This window comes from Lissotriton helveticus, chromosome 5_1, assembly GCF_964261635.1.
Source record: "Lissotriton helveticus chromosome 5_1, aLisHel1.1, whole genome shotgun sequence".
NCBI classification, from domain to species: domain Eukaryota; kingdom Metazoa; phylum Chordata; class Amphibia; order Caudata; family Salamandridae; genus Lissotriton; species Lissotriton helveticus.
Window position 1 is genome coordinate 1989962231 of NC_136065.1, and position 24581 is coordinate 1989986811.

General features: G+C 45.8%; 1 protein-coding gene across 4 annotated transcripts in view; it reads right to left on the minus strand.

Annotated features, from left to right (window-relative positions):
* The window catches only part of LOC144756137 (butyrophilin subfamily 3 member A3-like), a 387539-nt gene that overhangs the window by 185332 nt on the left and 177626 nt on the right, over positions 1–24581 (minus strand). For all 4 annotated transcript variants that reach the window (XM_078645702.1, XM_078645701.1, XM_078645704.1 and 1 more), the window contains one exon: positions 4448–4684. In XM_078645702.1, coding sequence (XP_078501828.1) covers positions 4448–4684 — 237 coding nt within the window. The remainder of the gene's footprint in view (positions 1–4447; positions 4685–24581) is intronic.

A 24581-nucleotide genomic window follows, 5' to 3' on the forward strand; every position in this document is an offset into this window, starting at 1 on the left:
CTGTGAACTCGGGCCACCCATCACAAGGCTGGCTCAGGGTGTGTCTCTGCAGCAGAGCCAGCAGTAACGCCTCTGTCTCTGGTCCCCCACGCCGACGGCAACCACACCCGTCTAGAACCAGGCATGCTCAGGTCTAGTCTCCGAGCAGGGCCAGCAGTAACACCTCGCGGAACACAATAGGCAGCTAGAAGGAATTTCAACAAGCTTCAGTGAAGCCAATAGGTCTCTCCTTTGGGATCTATTTCCTTTGCCAATGATTTATAGCAATGCAGGACAGCATCTCCAATGCCGTGCAGCATGGCTATGGATTTATAAAAAATAAAGCCTTGGGTGTGGCCGCTTGCATTGCTTTGTGGACTTGCACATGCCTACAAAATGAGGTGGGTTTTTTCCCCCATTATTTACTGTTGTATTGGTAAATAAAAGAAAACAAACCTGCAAAATTGTTTTTTAAATCAGGTGGGTGGATGGGGAAACAAAACCGAGGGCAAAAGCAAAGCAGGAGGGAAGAAACAACATAGAGGGCACAGGTGGGGGAAGCAACATGGGGTTCTGAGATCGGGGAAGGATGCAACACATGGGTGCAGGTGGAGAAAGCAACAAAGAGGGCATGGGTAGGGGACAGAGAAAAGCAAACATTTGAGAGAGAACAATGTGGAGCACTGGGGGAGAAAAGCAAACATGCGAGAGGGAGAGAGAGCACCGTGGGGCTAGGAGAGGAGACACACACATGCAAGAAAGCAACGTGGGAGGGCAGAAGCACAGGAGGGCGAACACATCAAGGAGGAGGTGGGAGAGAAGCACACCTATGGCAATGAGCAACATGGAATACAGAGCTGGAAATAGAAGCACACTAGTGAGACAGCACTTGCTTTCGTGGACGTTCGGTGTCGGGCAAAGAAGGAAAAGGACTCTGTCTCTTCCTTACTGCTCAGAGAAGACACAGACAATGTCCTCTTCTTTTCTGTGCTGGCAGCTGCCCCCATCTCTTCCTATTATTCCATCTCTTTCTATCTTGCTCCTCACTTACTGAAAACAGTGACTTGAAGAAACGGTTCACAACCTCTCTTTCCTTCCTTCATTTAGTTGCTTCCCTGTGAAATGGATCCAAAAAAGACAAGCGCGTGCGCCTCGCGCTGGCAGCAGGGGGAAGGGAGAGAGGAGGGGGCCTGCGCCTGTTTCCCTTGCAGGAGCAAGCAGGAACCATATGGTTCAAAGGCTCGCTACCGCAAGGGAATCGCCAGACGTGCACACGTTGCCATTGGAAGCAATGCAACGCATGCACGTTTTTGCCCGCAAGGCTGTGCCCATAGCTAAAGGTCTTTTTCCTATGCAGCGCATTCGCGATGCGTAGGCGAGACTTAAAAAAGATGCGAGTGATGGGGCTTGAAGGAAGGAGTCCTGAAATTGCAGGTTAATGGGCAGCTGGAGGGCATCCAAAGGAACAGAAGAATGCGGAGGTAAGAGGAAATAAGCAAAGAGACAGTACCTCAACCTTGCCGGTACACGGTGAACAGGGAAAAGAATTCCAGCTGGCACAGGTCAGAAGCAGAGGATATCCAGAAGGGAAGGAGACCGTGGCATATGCCCCTTACGCACATCATCGCCAGTGTTACAAAGACACTGCGACACACAATGAATAAAAGCATCTTTTATTACGATTCTCCACTCTCCGCCACTCCAAACTCCCTCCACGCCAAGACTCACAGTCCTCTTGTCCACACCAAAATTCCAACACAGGCTTCAGCCCAAACGGCTGGAATGCACCATATGGCGGAGATGGGGGGGGGGGGTCAGAGAAATACCAACAGAAAATTATGCAAGAAAGGAACTATGGTAACTCCATACATTTATAGAGATCAGATATGGATTGCAACAGAAAGCAGTGAGACTTGTTTCTACAGGTGGTTGGGCTTGATACCCAGCAAACTGGTCAATTTACTTTCTGCAGGTGGGCACTGGGTCATACTGCACAGCTGGAAAGACTTTCTACGATGGGGAGCAAAGATTCTTGCTCCTACGAGCCCTGCTACCCAGACCGTTGGACTATGTTTTCTCTGCAATAGACCTTGTGTGATCTTGCAAGATGGCAGACCCCATAGGAGAGTCTTGGGGTGCACAAAGCTCGTAGGAAAGGAGGACAGTCTGTTAATTAATTTCAGCCTCTTCAAAAACCCATGCTGTGCTCAGTTCTCGTTGGGATGTGCCCATTACTAAAAACTAACAGTGCACCCAGTACCCACAGAGGCGCGCATACTAATTTGCCCATCACATCTAGTTCTTGTAGCCAGTACCTTGCCTGGAGTAGAGTGGATTCTGTCGCGGGGCTGACGGTGCAGAACACAGCAATATTTAAATGTTCAGGTGCGCGACAGTGGCCCAATGGCTACTGCCGAGACAGCCAGGACAGTATCTCACACACGCTTAGCGGTGGGCCCAGCCGCTAGCGGCGCGAGCTGGTTGCAGAGTTTAGTTAATCAAATTAAGTTTCCAATCATGAATGGCAGCACAGACCGGAGATAATTATCTCTACTGGTGATCATATGCTACAGCTGCACTCCGACCGGACTCGACCTTGTGGACGGACTGCAGCTGCTGTTGGGGGGAGTCGTTGCGGCCAGGACTAGCCAGAGGCCTGTGCCGAATTGGCACCACGGCTCGCAAAGACACAGAAGTAGAGTGTGAGTCCAATGTCCTTTCCTATAATATTTGCTTTTATAGAGTGCACAGTCATGATCATTCTAAGCTGCTCAGCTGTGTAAGTTACAGCTGAGCTCTCTCTACAGTCAGTCTGCTCACTGTAAGTTGAGTTCAGCGTTATGGATTCAGTCGCATTAACTCATTTTAGGGTGAGCTTTGTGGTCCAACCACTTATGCTTTCAGTGTCGAGCATCAGCAAGTCAGCAGAGCCTGTAGCTCTGTGACTGGCTGCTGCTAAGTGCTTTTAGGCTGTGGCTGGTCTGGTGGTGCTGTGGGGCTGGGCAGCTTCGCGCCGACTGGGCTGGACCGCTTAGCTTGGTATATTAATTGATTTTAATTATTTTAGCTAGCAACTTAACTAATCTTTTTTAAATAATTACAGCTGAGCCTGTGACATGTCATGATATAGACTTTAATTGTATGTTGTATATTTTATAATGGAAGTGACAATCTGTTGCATCCAGTAAGTATTTTCTTGTATATTTAAGTGTGCGTGTTCCTGCATATGTGCACAGAAGTTTAATAAAGTACTGCCCCCAAAAGACTTGTTTAATGTTTAACATCATGGTTACACATTTGTTTAACAGTATTATCGGGAAACATCCTTGACAACGCAACTTTTACCACGCAGTGCCTTTACGACGCAACTTTTACAACGCAAACCATTACAACGCATTGCGCTGGGGGGCGCTCTAGGATAGGGAATAGATTTAATTTACTATCCAACACCTTCCCTACTATCCACGGGGACTGGAGTTGGAATAGTAAATTAAACTATTCACTATCCAGCGCCCCAAAGCACTATGCGTTGTAAAGTTATTTGTTGTAAATACCGCGTTGTAAAGGCATGCGTGGTAAAAGTATGCGTTGTAACATCATACATCCCAATTATCAGGTTACAAGGTTATTCCCCTCCCATTTTTTGTGCATGCAGCATTTTTAAGATATTCTTAGGGTTTCTCGTTGCTCAAATGGGTTTAATTTCTGACACCTATAGGGTTCCCTTGTCTTCGGTGCTTGATTTTTGCTTACAAGAAAGCGTCACTCTTACTCATTGACATTGACTCCTCATGACGTCAGTGAACGTATCCAGTAGCGCTGCGCAAGAGTCTGGTGAATCATGGTTATTTTGTTACATAAGTAGCCGAAACATTTGGGCTAAGATCAGCTGAACCAACCCTCAAGCCGGGAGCAGAGCTAACTACGCGCTGCAACTCCAGCTAAATTGCTCAGTCAGTGAGTTGGGCATTAGCAGAGCTCCGGCCTGACAGATGAAGAGACTCTATAAAGCATAACTTTGCATTTCAGTGCGGTGATGCAGACCACCACACTGAAATGCGTTCATCTAACCCCGGATGCGTGCCATTAAGCAGGGCTGGAAGTGTTGAGGTGGCTCTTGCAGGCTCTCTCCCGGTGTGCTTCTCATCTGCTTCACCAGAAGGCCTCAGGCAGGGTCCTGGTGGCAGAAGCCCATTGTGGGATGAGGCGGTATTTTAGATCTTTCTATAGTACCAAGCCTAGTGTGGGCTCTCTGGCTCCACCCTTAAGGGTCCTGGGACCTTCAGGGCCCATGGAATGGTTCAATTTGCCCCTGTGCAACCATACTGCCTTGGGTGTGACCTATCCTGACCCTTTGCATTCACATTTGATGATGTATGTGTGTTTGCTTAGCGTGTAGGGCCTGACCCTTACATTCACACATGGCTCATGTGGATGCAGTGGTATATCATCCTTACACATTGCTTACCTTGCCCAGACCCTGTCGTGGGTTCATTCCTGTTGAGCAGTTGTTTTTTCACGGGACAGGTGTCATTTACCGCTCTAGTAAATGTTAAATATCCGGACAGTGGGTCAGAGGTCAGGTTTTCCCCACTGCTTCCTTTCCACCTCTTCTCCGGCTCTTGGTAGAAATTCGACGTGATGCAGTGATGAATCGTACCATCTGGGGTTTTTCTGACTGTCATGACACGGGGAGAACCATTGGCTAAACAAAATAAATAAAAGTTTTGGTAAGCAAGGTACACAAATGTAGCATTTTAAGTAGCACCTCCCTCAGAAATTAGGAAGAAAACAGGATATCATGTAAATGCACATTAGTGTTACATATGTATATTATTTTCACCCTTCTCATCCGATATGTACACTGTGTGTGGCTAGTACACTCCTGATGAGTGACATTAACCTGGCACTTTGTGTATATGCGCTAGGTATGGACAGTACTGACCTTTTAGATGTAGTGTGTACCACTTTTGCTCGGACCAGGTGTAAGGCTTTTGGTAGTGCATGCTGAAATGTGTTATGCCCATTAAGTGTTACAATCGATGAGTGCAAGGGGTTCATGAATTTGTTTTTCATGGGTTAAGCATATACAACCCTACTCTGTCACCCTACTGGTGTTTTGTTTATTTGTGCAAGACATTTCTAGTGGTGACTGGTTTCATGTATACTGAGTGTGGTGTGGTGTGCTGGTTGAATGTGATAGATATGTACACGCCTGCATGTTTGGTATTGTGTTTGCTTCATATTTACGTAAGTGCATCAGTCATTGCTGGTTTCATGCAACGTAGAGTGTCTGTATATTTGTTGTGTGTAATACGCATCTGCAGTCCACGTTTGTTGATCTTTGAATGTGGGTTCTGTGTATACAGTGCGCAACTTTCACATGGCAACAGAGGCATGTGTATGACACACGTGTTAGGCTTGTACAGCACTGACTTCTCGCAAGCACTTTCGGCGGTGTGTGAATGCGCGATAGGCTTGTGCAGTCCTGGTCTATGAACTTTCGGCGGTGTGTGAATGGGCGCTAGGCTTGTGCAGTCCTGGCCTATGAACTTTTGGCAATGTGTGAATGGGCGCAAGGCTTGTGCAGTCCTGGTCTATGAACTTTCGGCGGTGTGTGAATGAGCGCTATGTTTGTGCAGTCCTGGTCATGAACTTTCGGCGGTGTGTGAATGAGCGCTATGTTTCTGCAGTCCTGGCAGGGGCTGCCTTAGGCATGTGCAAGCTGTGCACCTGCACAGGGCCACCAACCCCAGGGGCCACCACGCCAATATATTTCCTTAATATAATAATCCTCTGAGGATGGATACATATTTGTGTGGCGGCCCCTGGCAGGGATTTGGCGGCCTCCGGCTCTGCTCCACTTCCAAACACCCTGCCCCCCCCTCTTCACTGGCCTCCGCGCTCTGCCCCGCCTGGACCCCCTCTTCTGGGGACCCCTGATAGAGCAAGATTTCGCATCGCGACTTGCTCGATTCATGAACCTCGAATCTGTTGTAACCTTATAACAATTGTACGTTTTACTAATCTCTTTTTATAGGGTATGCGTGTGCGGTAGCGAAGCTTGCCTATGTGTTTTACTAATATAAATAACCGTGGTACCTAAAATGGCCGCTGCTTGCATTTCTGTTTCTGCGCATGCGTTGGGCATAGTCACGTGACATGACGCAGTCACAGTTTGAGAGGGAAAGGGTGCGCATGCGTAATAGCCTAGAAAGGCTGCTCAAACATAACCATGTGGTGAAGCTCGTGCCTTTGCTCTCGTGTCGTTATATATTGCCCTAATATCTAATTGCATAGTATATTTTTATAATGATAAAACTGAAGTACGAAATCATGACATGTAATACATTCGTTTATTTTCTATGTTTTAATTTGTTTTCGCTTACTTTTCATGTATCGCGGGAAATGGGGGTCCGAATGGGTCGTGAGCCATCTTGAAGGTCCCTTTCGCGCATGCTCATGATGCGAGGCAAGAAACAACCTTGGGCAGTGGAACTCAGCCAGCTGGCAGCCACAGTCAAGATGCTCATGTGAACGCCACCTCTGACCCAGCAAGATGGAGTTAACTGTCCTCAAACCGATACAATGACATTTTCTCTATTGTATTCTATGCCGCTTCTCATGGGAACCCCAATCTTGCTAGGCGGCACCTTAAAATGCAAAATAGGTCTTGAAATAGTCTGTTCTGATTGGCGTGTTAACCAAATCCTACCTTAGGACCAATCGAAATTGGGGATTCTGACACTTTGCAACATTTGGGGGGTGGTACACTGTCCCAAAACAGTATATCTACCCTAGGTTCACCTAGGGAATTTGTCCGACTTGTCTGAATAGCTGACCTGTCACTGACCCAACGCACTCAATAGGTGACTGAAGATACAGAGCGCTGCGGAGCACTCTGTCCGAAATTGACCATAGACTAAGGTTTTACTAAACCTTAAGTGCTGGCGGAGCACTTTTTCTGGGAGTTCGCTGACCCAATCGGGGTCCTGACTGATAGCTGCAGAGAGGGTGGAGCGCAGGCGTTGTTTCCAAACTGCGGGTGCTGGTCGTGCCTTGGTGGTCCTGTCCTGATCCTAATCTGGGTTTCCTGTCCTGTCCTGGGGTGTCCATTCTGCACCTGCTGTCCCGTTGATGTCTGTCCTTCCTGGGGGTATTTCCTGTCCTTAACTGACCCGTGGCCAGGGTTGGTTTTCACACCAGTCTAGGTAAATATCTTGCTGAAAACTCTGAAACTGCACCTTCCTATTTTTCTGTCTTTGCTTCAATAAAGACATACCCTTTGCATATGTTAATTTTCCATGCTTTTCTCCGCAACCATTGTATCTCATTAAAGTCATTTACATTTGCATTTCATAGCATGTTCCTATGTTACCCTACCTTTTTAGAAATCATTTTCTCCATTGCAGTTTGCAATTGGCTTATGTGGTCTATAATTTTCTCGTATAAAACTGACTAAAGTAATTTCCTTAATGCATAGCGTGTTTTGACTCTCCTATAGATATATAGGATCTCTGAATTTACCATAAGTATAAAACTTTTCCAATAGGGAATCTCTAGTACGTGCATAAGATTGTTCCTTAATGAATGTCCATTCTTATAACTTTCTTCTGAATCTGCATAGCATATCCCCGTTGCATCTCATATCAGAATTTCAATGGTTATCCTGACAAATTTTTCTCTATAGCTATGTACTTTTCGTTATCTTGATTATTGATTGTCTTCTTCTTGTAAATCTACTGATTTCTGAGAATGAACTTTAGATAAAACTTATAAAATTTTCAGTTGTCCGTGGTCATTTCATGAAATAAAGTACAAAAAGTTGGGTTTTGTATTTTGCTGCCTTTCCTTTTAGAGCTAGCTCCCTGACCCATCGTGGTCATAAGTACCCGTAACGGTGGATGGTAAGTCGGGTACACTGGAAATAATCGAAAGGGACTCAATGATTATTGGTAGTAGATTGTAAGGTCATCTGATCAATGTATATATGGTGAATTGGAGTATATGGCCCCGAAGCCAGAGTGGCGAAATTATTGGTCGGGTGACCTGCGATCTCTATCAGTAATTTTCTGGTAGCATCGAGGATGGTTAGGGAATAGTTAAAGGTTAGGTAGGACTAGTTAGTCTAGCTAAGTCGGATGCTGCTAGCGAAAGTAGGCAGTTCGGGTGGACTGATCACTCACTTGAAGTGTTTACTTTGAAAAATTATGAAATGTTTTAAAATCGTTATTCTTGTTATTATACTGTTATATGTATTAATCCATTCGTACGTAAAACGTTTTTTATGTTGTTAGGAATCCCCGGGGAATTGAATAGCGAGTGGTGAATAGAATCCATTCGTTTGAGGTCACTGGCTTTTAGGAAAGTTGGTGCAGGTTAGGCAGAACTGGAAGCACTAACTAGGGTTTTTTTCTGAATGTATGTTTGAATAAATGTTAGTAACGAGGTTCATTGGCTAAATTCCTATTGTGGCATAACCTAGTGAGGGTCACACCGGAAGAGTAGCAGGTTCATCGAAGCTTGGGTGAAAGCAAAGGGGCTCGCTGGTGAAACTTTAGACTCGGAAATATCCCGGAAAGGTGGATGAGTCTAGGGAAGTAGCAGGTTCTCCAATGCTTGTGTGAAGGGTAGGCAGAAGGGATCTATCCGTAGTGTGTGAAAAGTAAATGGAATTAGTTTACTTGCAGTGAAAAATTCTTTTCTGTCTAGACACTTGAGCACAGTGGCGAATGTGTATTCGTTGTGAAATAACCAAGCACTAAGCACTTTAGAAAGTAAGAAAGTTTCCGTTACCTTGTAAGGGAGGGAGTCAGTCGCGAAGCTGCTCTGACGTTACTCTGTGCCGCGCTGGGATTGGTAGAAGCAGCGGGCGGGTAGCGGGGCTGGAATTGTAAAGGAGGGGTGAGCGCCAAAGCGTGAGAACTGTCTCGCGAAAGGGCCGCGCACCCATTGGTCGAAAATATTTGAACTCGTGCACTTCATTGGTTGCACGAAAATAAAAGACGCATTTGGATTGGAAGTGACTTGTAAACAAAGCCGCTCGCAGAAGTCGTATGTGGCACACGTATACTCCGGAGACTAGACCTTATCCAAGATACCTAGGGTTTGGAAAAGATCAGTGGAAGACTAATAGATACGACATTGTGTACGGAAATAAGAGAAAATTGTCCCTTGTAAATAAAGTAAAGAATTTTTTCAAAAAGGACAAACCGATTAAAACTAGAGAAGGTGTTGTCATTCCGCCACCAAATACTCCCGCATCTTTCATGATGTTCGATAAAGGGTACAACACATGTGTATGGTTGGAAAATTGGGCGGAATACACAAAAGATGACGGAGTATTGGCTTTTCCGTTAGACGGAACATTTAACAGCAGGATTCTATTTAATCTGAGAACCCGAATGAATGATTTACATCCCAGACCTAGATTAACGCAGTACGAAGCACTAGAGGAATGGGAAATCGAGGCTTTCGAAAGGGATAAGCCACGGATGGATAAAGGGTTAACTAAATTTTATCCAAAGTTGAAGCAGGAAGCCCGAGCCAAAAAGATGAAACAGCGGAGACAGAATATGATTGTAGAAGGGCTGTTTCCAATGATGCCAGCATGTGGCCCTCCTACAGGGGAGAAAAAGACAGAAAAATGTAAACATTGGGTGCCCATTGGAGAGTCGGATGATGAATTGTTAGATGACATATTTACAAGAAGCCCGCCTCCTTATAATGAAGACCTTCTAGTGAAGGGGAAATTTTCCGAAGACCTCCTCCCCCGGAGGAGGCCAGATCTGCCAGTGCAGGAGGAGGATGCTTCATACCTCCCTACCCCGAAAGTCTAGGTCCAAAGTTACCCGTTAGTGGGGAGGCAAGATACTCCCGTGAAAAAGACTTTTGCTCTCGACCCCCTTACGGAGGTGAAGCGGGACCCTCAGGTTCAGGAATGCCGTTCCTACACCCTCATTATGAGGAGGAACCAAGATCCCTAGGCACAGGAAGTTTGTTCCCAAGACCTAATTATGGTGAAGGACCAAGTGAAACACATCCCACTGCCCCGAGTTATGCTCCCACTCTGACCCCACAGGTGTTACATGACAAAACCTTAGAGAGAATATTAGAAGAAAAGGAGCGGGAGGTTCTAGCAAAACAGAGAGCTGAGATCATTCAGAAAATCTCTCAGTTAAATACCAGTCCTGAAGCCTTGACAATCCCAGTAACTATCGGACCGGTGGTTCCGTTGTATGGGGACCGTGAAGGGAGTCCGAAAACTCCAGTCATTACTCCCGTCATAGCACAGCCAAGACCAGAGCCCTTAATTGTAGATGAACAGACAAGTGAGGGCGAATCTGAAGTCTCACTATTGGATCTGCCCATTAGAAATACAGGGAGAAGGATGCAGAAAAGACATAATCCTTTCAACACGAGGGAGATTCAAATGGAATCAACTTCGGGTACTAAAAGTGTCACGTTGGTGACTCCTGAGGAAATCGAAAGATGGAGTCAAGAATTAGAGAAACTAACTCCACAGACGAAACCTTTAGATCGCTACAAATTGAGAGTAGAAATAGAAGAATTAATGGCAGGAAATGTAGGATTAGACCGATTAAATACCTACTCTGAAGAAGAGCTGTAGTTTATTTGCAAAAGTCTTACCTGAAATGCCCGAGTACTCCATGAAAAATTGACAGACACGGCTGCTAGCATGGGAATAGATATTTCAAAATCGAAACCTTTGCAGAAACCCTACAGAGCAGACTTTTCAGACAAAGATTTAGAAAACCTGAATGTGTCAGGAAAGAAAGTACAGGTCAAAGAACTATTGACAGTATTGCAGAAATGGGGAGATGTAGAGAGATGGAAAGCCAGATGGGCTAGGAAAAAAGATGAGGCCAGGTCTAAGCAGGCAACTCCCGAATTCGTTCTAAAGGAAGCCGACAAGCCAGAACAGTTATGCCCTATGCGCGAAGTGCCAGGTGGAAAATATGTACACGTTCCATGGTCCAGACAGGATATTGTGTCCTTTACTAATGATTTCCCAAAATTACGAGAAAAGCCCGTGGATTGGTACAGGCAGGTAGAAAGGTTTGTAAAGGTACAGAAATGCCTGTGGAAGGACCTGGATGGGTTCTCGACATAGTGGTCCCTGTAGATCTGTGGACCGAGTGTAAAATCGCCATAGCTTGGCCTAGTGAGGAATACCCGAGAGATTCTAAAACAGGAGAACCCTCTAAAGAAGTGATGAGAAAATATGATCAGGTAATTCAGCATCTGAAACTAAAAGTGCCCGCAAAGGAAACTGATTGGACCAAGATAGATAGAACAACGCAGGAAAGGGACGAGACTGTGCACTCCTTTTATGAAAGGCTGTTACAGGTATTTAAGACATACAGTGGTATAGATAACATCGAGATGAAGGACATGACCCACTTCATTTACAGGTTTGTAAACGGTTTAAGACACGAAATTTGTCAGTGGATAAAAGATAATAAAATCTGTTGGCAATCCAAAAAGATGGATGAGGTCCTACGGTACGCAAAGTACTGTGAGGATGAGATGGCAGAAAAGAAAAAGGCTTTAAAGGAGAAAGTGATGTGGGCACAAGTAAAGCTCGCAGAACAACAAGAAAAGCAATTAAGTAAGATAAATAAAACTACTCAGAAGGCCCTGGGGGTGGAGGAAAACCCCGAGCAAAAATGAGCAGAGAGGAAGCGAAAAAGAAATTTCCCTGCCACCAGTGCGGAGAAATTGGACACTGGAGAGACGAGTGTCCCTATTTACAGTCTGATAATGCCCAAACCCCTGATTTAAATCCACAGACGCAGAATGAAAAGCCAAGAAAGACCCAGCAGCAGGTAAAAACAATTCAAGTACCCCGAGCGCCAAAGCCAACTTTTAAGGGTAAATCACCGCAGGGTGACGACATAGAGATCTGGGGAGGCAACGAGAATAGAAATACAGCAACTTCGCAGTATCTACTGAATGACACTTTCTTCTGTGACGACCAGTACGGACGGGGCCTGAGAGGGGAGGACAAGGAGTGTGTACTTGGCGCCTCCTTGCCGGTAGACCAGTCAGGGCCATACATTGAAGGAAAGGTCGACGGAAATGATGTCACCTTTCTATTGGACACTGGTGCTACCCGTTCTACTGTGAGAACAGTGGACGTTCCAAACCTACCCCTCTCGGGAGAAGCAATCCAGGTAGTAGGAGTATCTAATCAATTGATTAGTACCCCCGTTACAGAACCCATGGAGATTTCAATAGGGAACTTTAAAGAAATGCACAGATTTGTCGTCTGTTATACTAGTCCAGTGAACTTACTGGGACGTGATTTGTTGTGCAAAATGAACTGTACCATCTTTTGCACACCAAAAGGCGTCGAAATTCAAACCCCAGACGAGGATGGAATTTACAAGTTAATGTTAATCAGACCTGACTCAGAAATCAAACGAATGACTATACAGGACTTACCTGAAGAACTCCAAGAGACAGTGAAACCAGAAGTATGGGACTTTACAGGAAAGGATGTAGGACTAATGAAAAACGTAGACCCCATACAAATAGCAATGAAAGAAAATGCAGTGTACCCCAATACCAAGCCCTACAGAATGAGTGCCGAAGTAAGAGCAGGAGTTGGCGCCGAAATACAGAAATTACTAGAAGCAAACATCATACAGGAAGTAATGAGCAGCCCCTGTAACTCACCCATTATGGGCATCAAAAAGCCTAATGGCAAGTACAGAGTAGTGCAGGACCTGAGAAAGGTAAACAAGATAGTGGTTCCTTGTTGCCCTATTGTTCCGAACCCAGCAGTGATTCTGTATCAGATTCCCTGGGATGCTGAGTGGTTCACAGTAATAGACCTATGTCACGCATTCTTTTCGATTCCATTGCATCCAGACAGCAAATTTCTTTTCTCATTTGCTTTCAACAGTCATGTGTATGTCTGGAATAAGGTCCCCCAGGGGTACACAGAAAGCCCCTCTATCTTTAATCAGATCTTGAAAAAATGCCTTGAATCTTTAATCTTACCTGGAAAATCTGTTTTGGTGCAGTACATTGACGACCTATTGGTGGCATCCAAAAGTCATAGGGACTGCGTGATTGACACCATTGCCCTACTGAATCACCTGAGTGAAAAGGGACATAAAGTGGCCCCTGAGAAATTGCAGTTCTGTTCAAAATCAGTGAAATATCTGGGACACCAGATAGAAAAAGGCGTCAGAAAAGTCACCTCAGAGAGAGTCAGAATAATTCAAAATATGCAGTTACCCCGTACTCAGAAAGAAATCAGAATGTTCCTTGGAGTTGTAGGATACTGCAGGCAATGGATTGTGGGATTCGCAGTCCTGGCAAAGCCTTTGATAAAAATGACAAAGAAAGAAGCTCAGGACCCAGTGGAATGAAAGCTTAACAGCATTTACTAAATTACGAGATTGCCTGTGTACAGCACCTGCTCTAGGGATGCCTGACTATTCTAAGGAGTTTGCCCTATTCTGTGACACTCGTGACAATTGTGCATTGTCAGTACTAACTCAGGAGCATGGCTTAACCAGAAGGCCTGTGGCATATTTCTCTGCCACTTTGGATCCAGTGGCTGCTGGATTACCTGGGTGTTTGAAAGCAGTAGCTGCAACTTGCACAAGCTTAGAGCAGAGTGAATCCATTGTCATGGGACATCCTGTAACTGTGTATGTTCCCCATGCAGTTGTGATCCTACTGACCCGAACTAAGACTCAGTATCTCACCCCTAGTCGGCTGACTAAATACGAGAGAATTCTCGTGGGTGCTGCAAATATAGCCATTACTCGGTGTAATGTCTTGAACCCAGCCACTCTACTCCCTGATTCAATGATCCTGGAAGATGGGGGAGACCACGAGCATGACTGCATTGATTTGACAGAGTTCAGTACCAAGCCCCGTCCAGACATTAAAGAAACACCCTTGCCTGTACATGATGAGGAATGGTTTGTGGATGGTTCATGCATGAGACACGAACAGGTGGGTCTAAGTGCTGCCTACGCTGTGGTTGCTTTAGACAGAATTACAGAAGCATCCTGTTTATTCGGAGTAAAGTCTGCACAAGTAGCCGAATTGATTGCCCTGATAAGAGCTTGTAAATTGGGAAAAGACAAAAGAATAACAGTGTATACTGACAGCCAGTACTGTTATGGGGTTGTGCATGACTTTGGCCAATTATGGCTACAAAGGGAATTCCTGACTTCATCAGGTACTCCCATTCGAAATGGGAAAATTATCCAAGACCTTCTAGAGGCAATTCAATTACCAAAGGAATTGGCAGTGGTCAAATGTGTTTCCCATAAAAGAGGCCTTGACGCTGTATCCTTGGGAAATGATTTTGCTGATCGGGTAGCAAAACAATGTGCTATGGATCGCATGTCAATGAATATCAGACTGGGTGGGACTGGAAACAGCTGCCAACTTATGATGCTTGAAGAAGTGCCTACATGGGATGAAGTGAGAGAATGGCAGCATGCTGCGCCATGGGAAGAGAAGGGGAAATGGAAGGAGCAAGGTTGTCGACCGAGACGTGAGGATGGTGTCATTGTGGGCCCAAATGGTATGCCTGTGTTACCCAGACACCTGCTTGCCCCTATGGCCCGATTGATACATGAAGGATCACACATTGGTAGGGATGCCATGGTTCTGGTGTTTCAACAGACTTGGTACAACAAGAAATTCAGGAAGGTAGCAGAGTCCCTTTGTCAGAGGTGCTTGAGATGTCAGCAGTTCAACGCTGGCAAGAAGACAGTAGTCGAACTAGGGAAAATTGGGAAGTCGGGGGGTCCTTTTGTGAGAATACAAATTGACTTCATCACCATGCCTCGTTGTGAGGGGAAAAGATATGTCCTTGTAGTTGTCTGCCTATTTTCAAAATGGGTGGAAGCTTACCCTGCCACACAGAATGATGCCATAACAGTAGCCAAACTGTTACTAAAAGAGTTGATACCTAGGTTCGGGGTTCCAGTCTTTATTGAATCAGATAGAGGCGGACATTTTCAGAATGAAATATTGGCTCAACTCTGCAAAGCATTTGGGATCACACAAAAGCTGCACTGTGCACATCGTCCAGAGGCTTCTGGAGTGGTAGAGCAAATCAATGGCACCATAAAAAATAGATTGGCAACGATGTGTGACTCTACTGGCATAAACTGGGTAAATGCCTTACCTCTTGTTCTGATGGGACTCAGGAGCATTCCAGATCGAAAAACAGGCCTGAGCCCCCATGAGATATTGATGGGAAGAGTGATGAGACAAGCATGGGTACCAGGATACAAACTGTTAAGCATTTCTGATGATTTGGTACTTGAATACTGCAAGCAACTGGGTGACCAAGTGCGTTCTATCTCTCGCCAGATTGGGGCAGACGCCGTCGCCAACCCGACAACCCCAGTTCACAAATTGGTTCCGGGTGACTGGGTTAAAATAAAGAAACACACTCGTTCGAGTTGCCTTGAACCAAGGTGGGGGAAAAAGCGCCAAGTAATCCTGGTAACCACGACAGCGGTGAAGTGTGCAGGCGTTCCCAAGTGGATCCATGCCAGCCATACCCAGAAGGTAATACCAGACGAGGAGCCTGGAGCTGAAGGTTGTCCAGCTGAGGGGTCTGCAGACGTTGGTCCTGAAGTAGCTGATGACGAACAGCCGAGCACCAGTCCAGTTGAGGGTCCTGTAGACGTTGGTCCGGAAGTAGCTGATGACGAGCAGCCGAGCACCAGCCAAGATGATTGGATACCCCTAATTGATCTCATTGAAGACCCAATCAGAACAAGAGAGCGAATCTACGAAGATAGAGAGTGGAATAGAGAGGTTGAGTCAGGCACAGGCGAAGACCCTCAGATCATTGAGATTCACATCAAGTCTGAGGACGAAGAAGAAGGTCAGACAGGGACAGATCAGGTGATTGACACACCTCCACTAACTCCTGAAATCGAAAAGGGACAGACTAGAACTAGTGTAAAAGTTCGAGCAGAAGAAAATCAAGGGATCGAAGTGCTTGAACAGGATCAGTTAGAATTAGAAGAACGTGTTCAGGACGCAGAAACAGAGACATTCAAAAGCAAAAACCAAATTTCACCTGAACCAGGCCAGCTTAGTAATCAGGCAGAAGAAATAGATACAAGACCTGGGACTAGTCAGACAGGAAGGGAAGAAGCAGAAACCGAAGTGCCACAAACAAGTGAAAACAAAAGAACATTAGAAGAAAGCCAGATCACAGTGCCAGCTAAAAGACTAAAGAAAAAGAAACACATTGAGCCAAGATATATATATATATATATATTTTTTTTTAAAAACCTTTATTATACAGAAAGTGCTCACAAATACGGGCCTACAACCCATCGGGCCGGCCACCACACTTAAAGAAACATATCGGGCGGTACAGAAGCTTCAACAGGATATCACAGCAAACCATACGGGAAGCAAAGGCGAAAAGCCACAGAGCAACCACCACGAGCAGGATAAGAGAAGGTTGATTTTATAATAGAAGAAAGGGTATAGCAGAATAATGGCAATCAGTAAAGTCCAGAGGGCCGTGGCGGGCCGCGAGCAAGCAGAGACATAGAACACAGGATAATTAAAAAAGAACAGTTACATTTTGTCCCACAGTAATAAACAATTGCAACCGCTGCCCAGCGCCCACCCACCACTACGAGAACACACAATGATACACAAAACTGGAAATAGGCTTGCAAAACAAAAAGCCCTCCGCTACAACAACCCAGGGGAGGAAAGAAAAAAGGGGGGGGAGGGGGAAAAAGGTAAAGGACATCGGGAAAAAAGGGGGGGAAGAAAGAACGCGGCCTCACTGCATGCGCCCCACGGCTAACGAAGCACTAAAAATTAGACCGGCACATGGAACTAGTGGTAACAGGAGGAATGAATGCGTAGTAAACCGTGACGGCAGAAAGACCAGAAGGCCCATGCTAGCAAAAACACCCCAGGGGGCCCACATGCCGACACCGCGTCCCGAAAAAAGGGGATACATAAGAGCCATAGAACCAAAAAAGGAAAAAAGGGGAGAAAACAAAATGACAGACCCCCCCCACCCCGCACACCCCACCCTGCACCCCTGCAGAAGGCTATGGCCTACCCCCCAGCAGCGTGCCTGTCGCCCTAACCAGAACCCGAAATATAGAAGAGTGAAAAGTAAAGAAAGAACCACAAAGACAAAAAGAAGAAGGGAAAATAGGGAAATAACGGGAGAGGAGCCACAAAATAAAAACCATCAGCGCCCACCCCCCCCGTCCGAAAATACTCAGAGCCCACGAGAAGATAATAAGCACAAGGATAAGCTCCAGGAACATGAAGGAGAATCGAACATAGTCATACAATCACAAACGGATCATCCGACCATACCGCAAGATAATAGTCCACCGAGGCAAGTTCATCTCAACCCTGTCCTTGTCTATCCCAAGCTGTAGTCGTCCAACACACAAGGAAGCAGATCATGAGGAACAGGAGGCGAATAACAGGGAGTCCAATCGTCAATCCACACAAGTCATATCGATTGCGACCCGGATGAACCAAAAAGGACAGCAACCACCTCAGGCAATGCAGGCACAGTTCCGACGACAATAGGAGGAAAGCCGACCCTGCGGGGCAAGCACAGGATCTTCGTTCGGCCATTCGAGGCAAAAAGGGAAAGGGAGATCCAATGAGACCGGTCCGGACGGGACCCGGGCGGCGAACCCCCGGCACAGGGGGGAGCACAGGATGATTGAGGGCAGCGGACATCCGTACACCCACACGAGCGGCAGCCGCCGGGCCCACGACCTCCAGGAAAGTTCCAGCAGCACACAGCAGCGATGAAGCCGCACACACCGGGGGGGGCCCAGCAGGCCCGGCAAAATGATCCTCCTCCAGGTCAGCGGTAGGTGCGGCCATGGGAGCACTCCAGGAGCGCAAGGCAGGGAGGATGTCGCCAAGTGTAGGCTCACCTTTACGGTATTCAGCAAACGTGCCATGCGGCGGACCAGCGTCGCCAGTCTCAGCCAGGCTGAGAGACATGGGGCCGGCCGCCATCTTAGAAGCCCGGCGGGGCCGCGGCAATCTCCGACCCCCGTCCGGCCACCAGCGGGGCAAACAGGATACAGCCAACCACCAGCAGAGGCACCTCCAGAGCAGGAAGGCGGGCCACCAGAAGAAGGAGGGTCGCCGGCTCCCCACGCTACCGGCTCCGTTCTCCGAGTCCGGGCGGAGGGACTCAAAATGGCCGGACAGGAGAACAAAGGGGAGACGAGCCACATACACGGTCAGCCCCGTCCATGGAAGGCAGTGCCCCAACACCAGGCCGCAGAGCCGCCGGACCAGGCCCGTAGAGCCGTAAACGGTCTAACCGCACATCGGCCTCTCCGACCGAGCCCACTCCGCCACCAAGGGCCGGCCACAGCGCTCCGCCCTGCCTGGGCGCCGCCGAGGAGTTTCAGGTTCGCTCGCTCCGGAGGCCCCGAAGCGAACCAGGGTGCAGCTCAGGATCCACGGCACCCAGGAACATACGGATCAGACGGTAAGTGCCTGCAAAATGTCTTAGTTCCATAGTCTATCAAAGAACACTTCCCGGGGCAGGATAAAACACAGGATAGACGTTCCAGACAGGAAAGCGAACGGAGCCGAGCTAAAACGCGGCCATCTCGGACGCGAGCTTGGCTCCTCCCCCCGAGCCAAGATATATTAAGAGACTGAGACTGAGAATAAAAACAGTACAAGAGAAACTTGCAGACAAAAGGAGAAGTCCACGGATTGCAGAACAGCCTGGGGATAGCTCCAAAAGAAGAAGTGATCGAATAAAAAGACTGAATGAAAAATATCAGGATCCTGAATGGACATACCTGATTTTGGAAAATTTTGAGGAACTTGATATAACTGACGAAAGCGACGAAGATCAGGATACTGATTTGTCTGTCGAAGAAGAAGAGCTCACCTGAAATTGCACAGAGTAAGCTACCTGTGTAAAGTTACAAAGAGGGGTTGAAAAACATCTTCTGAGCCAAAATGTCTGATTCAAGAATGAATGGAAGGCCTAGTCGTAGTTGTTGCAAAACATGCTGCAAAGTATGTATATGTAGTATAGTTATAGTTATATTAGTTTGGATAGGACTTACAGTTTTCATTCCCTTTATGGTAAGCAAAAATACTAATATCGACCCTACACAGACTACTGACACTGACGAACTGACAACACGAAGTGTAGAAAGACATGAGAAGGCACTCAGACAAACAAAACGAGACTTAGAAGCATCAGATGAGGAAGGACTACATTACCATGGAGTTAAAAATCAGACGCATTTAAATGTTTTCGCAAACCTGTTAGTACACTATGTAGAGACTATGGAGATAGAGGATTGCTATGTCTGCATGAAGCTACCTACTTCTGTAGCTGAAGGCATGACTTACCATCACTTGCCCCTGACATATGGAATTTCCTGTAGTATTTTAGCAAGCTTGTTTTACAAAAGAGGACCATTATAGTACTATTACTCTAACAATGACGTGATCTTTTCTGAACTTCCTATACGTGGAAACCTGAACCCTGTACATACTAAAAGTGACGTTACACGTTATATGGGAGAATACTTTCTGACTATAGGTACCATAGACCTAAATGACGCACACAGGGACAACTTGACCTGTTCATTACATGAACAAGAGAAAATATTCTTAAACATGGCAGAGAAAAGAAGGGAGAGTTTCCAAAGAAAGGCAAATGACAAAAGACAGAAAACTCCTAAATGGGCTGAAAACATGGAAAGCACCTCAAATGACGGAGCAGGGCCTGCTTTGTTGCTGGATTTCGAAAAGAAAGGGAAACTCTGTCTTCACCGCGAGAAGACTAGTTATTATAATAACATTTTCATTGGTTCCAGTCAATGTGAGCACAATTACAAGGTAATTGGAGGTTGGGGTTTCAAAAATGGGTCAGAACCTGTGTTTCCAGGAATTTATTATATATGTGGAAACAAGGCTTATTTCAAATTGCCGGATCACTGGTATGGAAGCTGCTACTTTGGCATTGTTTTCCCGAAAATATACCATGTGAACGAAATTGCTGGAAGCAGTGAAAACACTAATGGCTTAGTGCGTAGCAAAAGAGAAAGCGTAGGTGAAATAATGGGTAGTATTTTTAGTGCACTGATACCTGGAGTGGGAGTGGTTCTGAACACTCACAGAATTTGCAAATTATCCACAATAGTGGATGTGTTGTCTACTGACACGGCTCATGGATTTCTGTTGGTCAATACCGAAATGGTTGCGATCAGATCAATGGTTTTGCAGAACAGACTTGCTCTTGACACTTTATTAGCAAAAGAGGGCTGAGTCTGCCGGATGTTGAAGGCGCAACATTGTTGCACTTACATTCCGGACAAAAATGTACAAAGCAAAAGATATGTGAAAAATATTACTAATTTGGAAAAAGAACTCAAACCACTCGAGGTTGACAGTGCCTGGAAGAGACTGGTTGATGGTCTCTCCAATGTAGGTCATTGGTTTGCTAGCTTAGGTAGAAGCTTACTGTTTAAGGTACTGATGCCAATTGGAGTGATAGGTTTTATCCTATTTCTCATATTCGTCTGTTGCAAATGTCGCAAACACACAAAAGGGTATCAAGTGAATGCAAGAGGAGTGAAACGGAGTGCGGATGAACTTGAATTAGAAGAAATGAATAATCAGATTTACAAAAGGGTGAAAATTCTCACCCTACCAAAAACGAGAAAGAGAAACTGAATAGGCTGTTGGAAGAAATAGAGCTGTACAAAGTGTGAAAGGAAAAGTTGGCATCTGGTTCCATTATTTTGTGATGATAGTAAATATCATCAAAGAGGGGATTGATAGAGCAAGATTTCGCATCGCGACTTGCTCGATTCATGAACCTCGAATCTGTTGTAACCTTATAACAATTGTACGTTTTACTAATCTCTTTTTATAGGGTATGCGTGTGTGGTAGCGAAGCTTGCCTATGTGTTTTACTAATATAAATAACCGTTGTACCTAAAATGGCCGCTGCTTGCATTTGTTTCTGCGCATGCGTTGGGCATAGTCACGTGACATGACGCAGTCACAGTTTGAGAGGGAAAGGGTGCGCATGCGTAATAGCCTAGAAAGGCTGCTCAAACATAACCATGTGGTGAAGCTCGTGCCTTTGCTCTCGTGTCGTTATATATTGCCCTAATATCTAATTGCATAGTATATTTTTATAATGATAAAACTGAAGTACGAAATCATGACATGTAATACATTCGTTTATTTTCTATGTTTTAATTTGTTTTCGCTTACTTTTCATGTATCGCGGGAAATGGGGGTCCGAATGGGTCGTGAGCCATCTTGAAGGTCCCTTCCGCGCATGCTCATGATGCGAGGCAAGAAACAACCTTGGGCAGTGGAACTCAGCCAGCTGGCAGCCACAGTCAAGATGCTCATGTGAACGCCACCTCTGACCCAGCAAGATGGAGTTAACTGTCCTCAAACCGATACAATGACATTTTCTCTATTGTATTCTATGCGGCTTCTCATGGGAACCCCAATCTTGCTAGGCGGCACCTTAAAATGCAAAGTAGGTCTTGAAATAGTCTGTTCTGATTGGTGTGTTAACCAAATCCTACCTTAGGACCAATCGAAATTGGGGATTCTGACACTTTGCAACATTTGGGGGGTGGTACACTGTCCCAAAACAGTATATCTACCCTAGGTTCACCTAGGGAATTTGTCCGACTTGTCTGAATAGCTGACCTGTCACTGACCCAACGCACTCAATAGGTGACTGAAGATACAGAGCGCTGCGGAGCACTCTGTCCGAAATTGACCATAGACTAAGGTTTTACTAAACCTTAAGTGCTGGCGGAGCACTTTTTCTGGGAGTTCGCTGACCCAATCGGGGTCCTGACTGATAGCTGCAGAGAGGGTGGAGCGCAGGCGTTGCTTCCAAACTGCGGGTGCTGGTCGTACCTTGGTGGTCCTGTCCTGATCCTAATCTGGGTTTCCTGTCCTGTCCTGGGGTGTCCATTCTGCACCTGCTGTCCCGTTGATGTCTGTCCTTCCTGGGGGTATTTCCTGTCCTTAACTGACCCGTGGCCAGGGTTGGTTTTCACACCAGTCTAGGTAAATATCTTGCTGAAAACTCTGAAACTGCACCTTCCTATTTTTCTGTCTTTGCTTCAATAAAGACATACCCTTTGCATATGTTAATTTTCCATGCTTTTCTCCGCAACCATTGCATCTCATTAAAGTCATTTACATTTGCATTTCATAGCATGTTCCTATGTTACCCTACCTTTTTAGAAATCATTTTCTCCATTGCAGTTTGCAATTGGCTTATGTGGTCTATAATTTTCTCGTATAAAACTGACTAAAGTAATTTCCTTAATGCATAGCGTGTTTTGACTCTCCTATAGATATATAGGATCTCTGAATTTACCATAAGTATAAAACTTTTCCAATAGGGAATCTCTAGTACGTGCATAAGATTGTTCCTTAATGAATGTCCATTCTTATAACTTTCTTCTGAATCTGCATAGCATATCCCCGTTGCATCTCATATCAGAATTTCAATGGTTATCCTGACAAATTTTTCTCTATAGCTATGTACTTTTCGTTATCTTGATTATTGATTGTCTTCTTCTTGTAAATCTACTGATTTCTGAGAATGAACTAACTTTAGATAAAACTTATAAAATTTTCAGTTGTCCGTGGTCATTTCATGAAATAAAGTACAATAAGTTGGGTTTTGTATTTTGCTGCCTTTCCTTTTACAGCTAGCTCCCTGACCCATCGTGGTCATAAGTACCCGTAACGGTGGATGGTAAGTCGGGTACACTGGAAATAATCGAAAGGGACTCAATGATTATTGGTAGTAGATTGTAAGGTCATCTGATCAATGTATATATGGTGAATTGGAGTATATGGGCCCGAAGCCAGAGTGGCGAAATTATTGGTCGGGTGACCTGCGATCTCCATCACCCCTACCTGCGCTCCCTACACAGGGCCGCCATGAGCCTAGAGACGCCCCTGGTCCTGGTCCATGAACTTTCGGCAGTGTCTGAATGGGCACTAGGCTTGCGCAGTCCTGATGTATGAACTTTTGACGGTATGTACCTGTGTTGAGTGCCATAGGCTTGCGTTGGGTCAGTTATGTGTGCTGGAAGTTCACAGTGCTGGCCTATTACTTGTACATTTTTTATGGAGTCCATGTCAGATGTTTTACATGCGCTTTGGTGGTGTGTGTCCATTCTGGTCCTGATGAAAACACTGCCATCTTTTTGCCCTTGTGTAGACCGATTTTTCTGCAGCCGACTCTCCACTTGCTCAACAGCAGTCTGGCTTCTCCTGTCACCCTCTTAAGATATCGCCGCCTCCCAAACCCATTGTGACAACAACAAAGCTAGGGATGTAGGCAGCGCTTTAAATGGGACGAGTCCTGCCGGGAAACGATTCTGTCCCCGGGAGGCACTATTTCCAAGTCCATAAAATTACTTTTAACCACGGATCAATTTTTAAAAAGAACTGTAAAAGCCCTTAATGACATCTATGTCAATCTATGTCAACGATACAGCCCATGATTGCTTTACCAAAGAGTTTTTGCTTTTCGAAATGGGATGTGTGCTGCTTTTAATAGCACAAACAATCACGATTATTAACCTTTTTGTCGTTTTTAGGTCTCGACCTAAAGCAATGCTTGTTAGGTCTCGACCTAAAGCATTGCGTTTAGCAATGCTTGTTGTCGAGATTTCTAGTAAGCCGTTTGGAAAGTCTGCCAAGGTGGATTAGCCACAGTTCATGTGATATATGCGCGTGCACAAACCAGCTACGTCACAAACCACCATTTGTCTGTGCTTCGCATCAGACATCAAAGCTGCCGCTCCCGCTCCCCCCATCAGACTTCAAAGTAATGCACTCCCGCCCCACCCCCGCCACAGCAATGTCGAGAGCTTGTTTTGAGGCACATTGTTTGCTTTCTACTTTCCGTGTGGATTTCGTTATTGATGGGATTGAAGTTCAGCTCTGATCTCTGTTTACTTTAATGTAAATACTGCAAAGGTATTTACGTTTGGCTGCGATCTTTGTTTACTTTAATGCAAGGAAAATGCTACTTACCAGTATGTATCTGTTTTTGGCATGTAGAGCTGCAGAGTCCTTCACTTAGCAATAGATCGCCACCTGGTGTTGGGCTCGGATGATCGCAGGTTGTTGTCTTCTTGGAAGAAGTCTTTGTAGTCACGAGATAGGTGACTCCTCCCTTGGACAATACTGCGCATGGTCATCGACTCCATCCTCAGATTGTTTTTCGCCATGATGGGAAATGATGGAGTTAGTAGAAGTAAAGAGAAAGGATGTCCATGCGTGTGCATCTAAGTAAGATGAGTACTGGAACGGATACAAGTCCCGGGGAGGCAGGAGGGCGTGTAGGACTCTGCAGCTCTACATGCCAAGAACAGATGCATACTGGTAAGTAGAATTTTCCGTTTGAGGCATATGAGCTGCAGATCCTACACTTAGCAACGATTGTGCAGCAGTGTCTCCCCTAGCGGTGGCCGCTTGTATCCGTTGCAGCATACTGAAATAGTGTTTTAAGGACAGCTTGGCCCACTGCA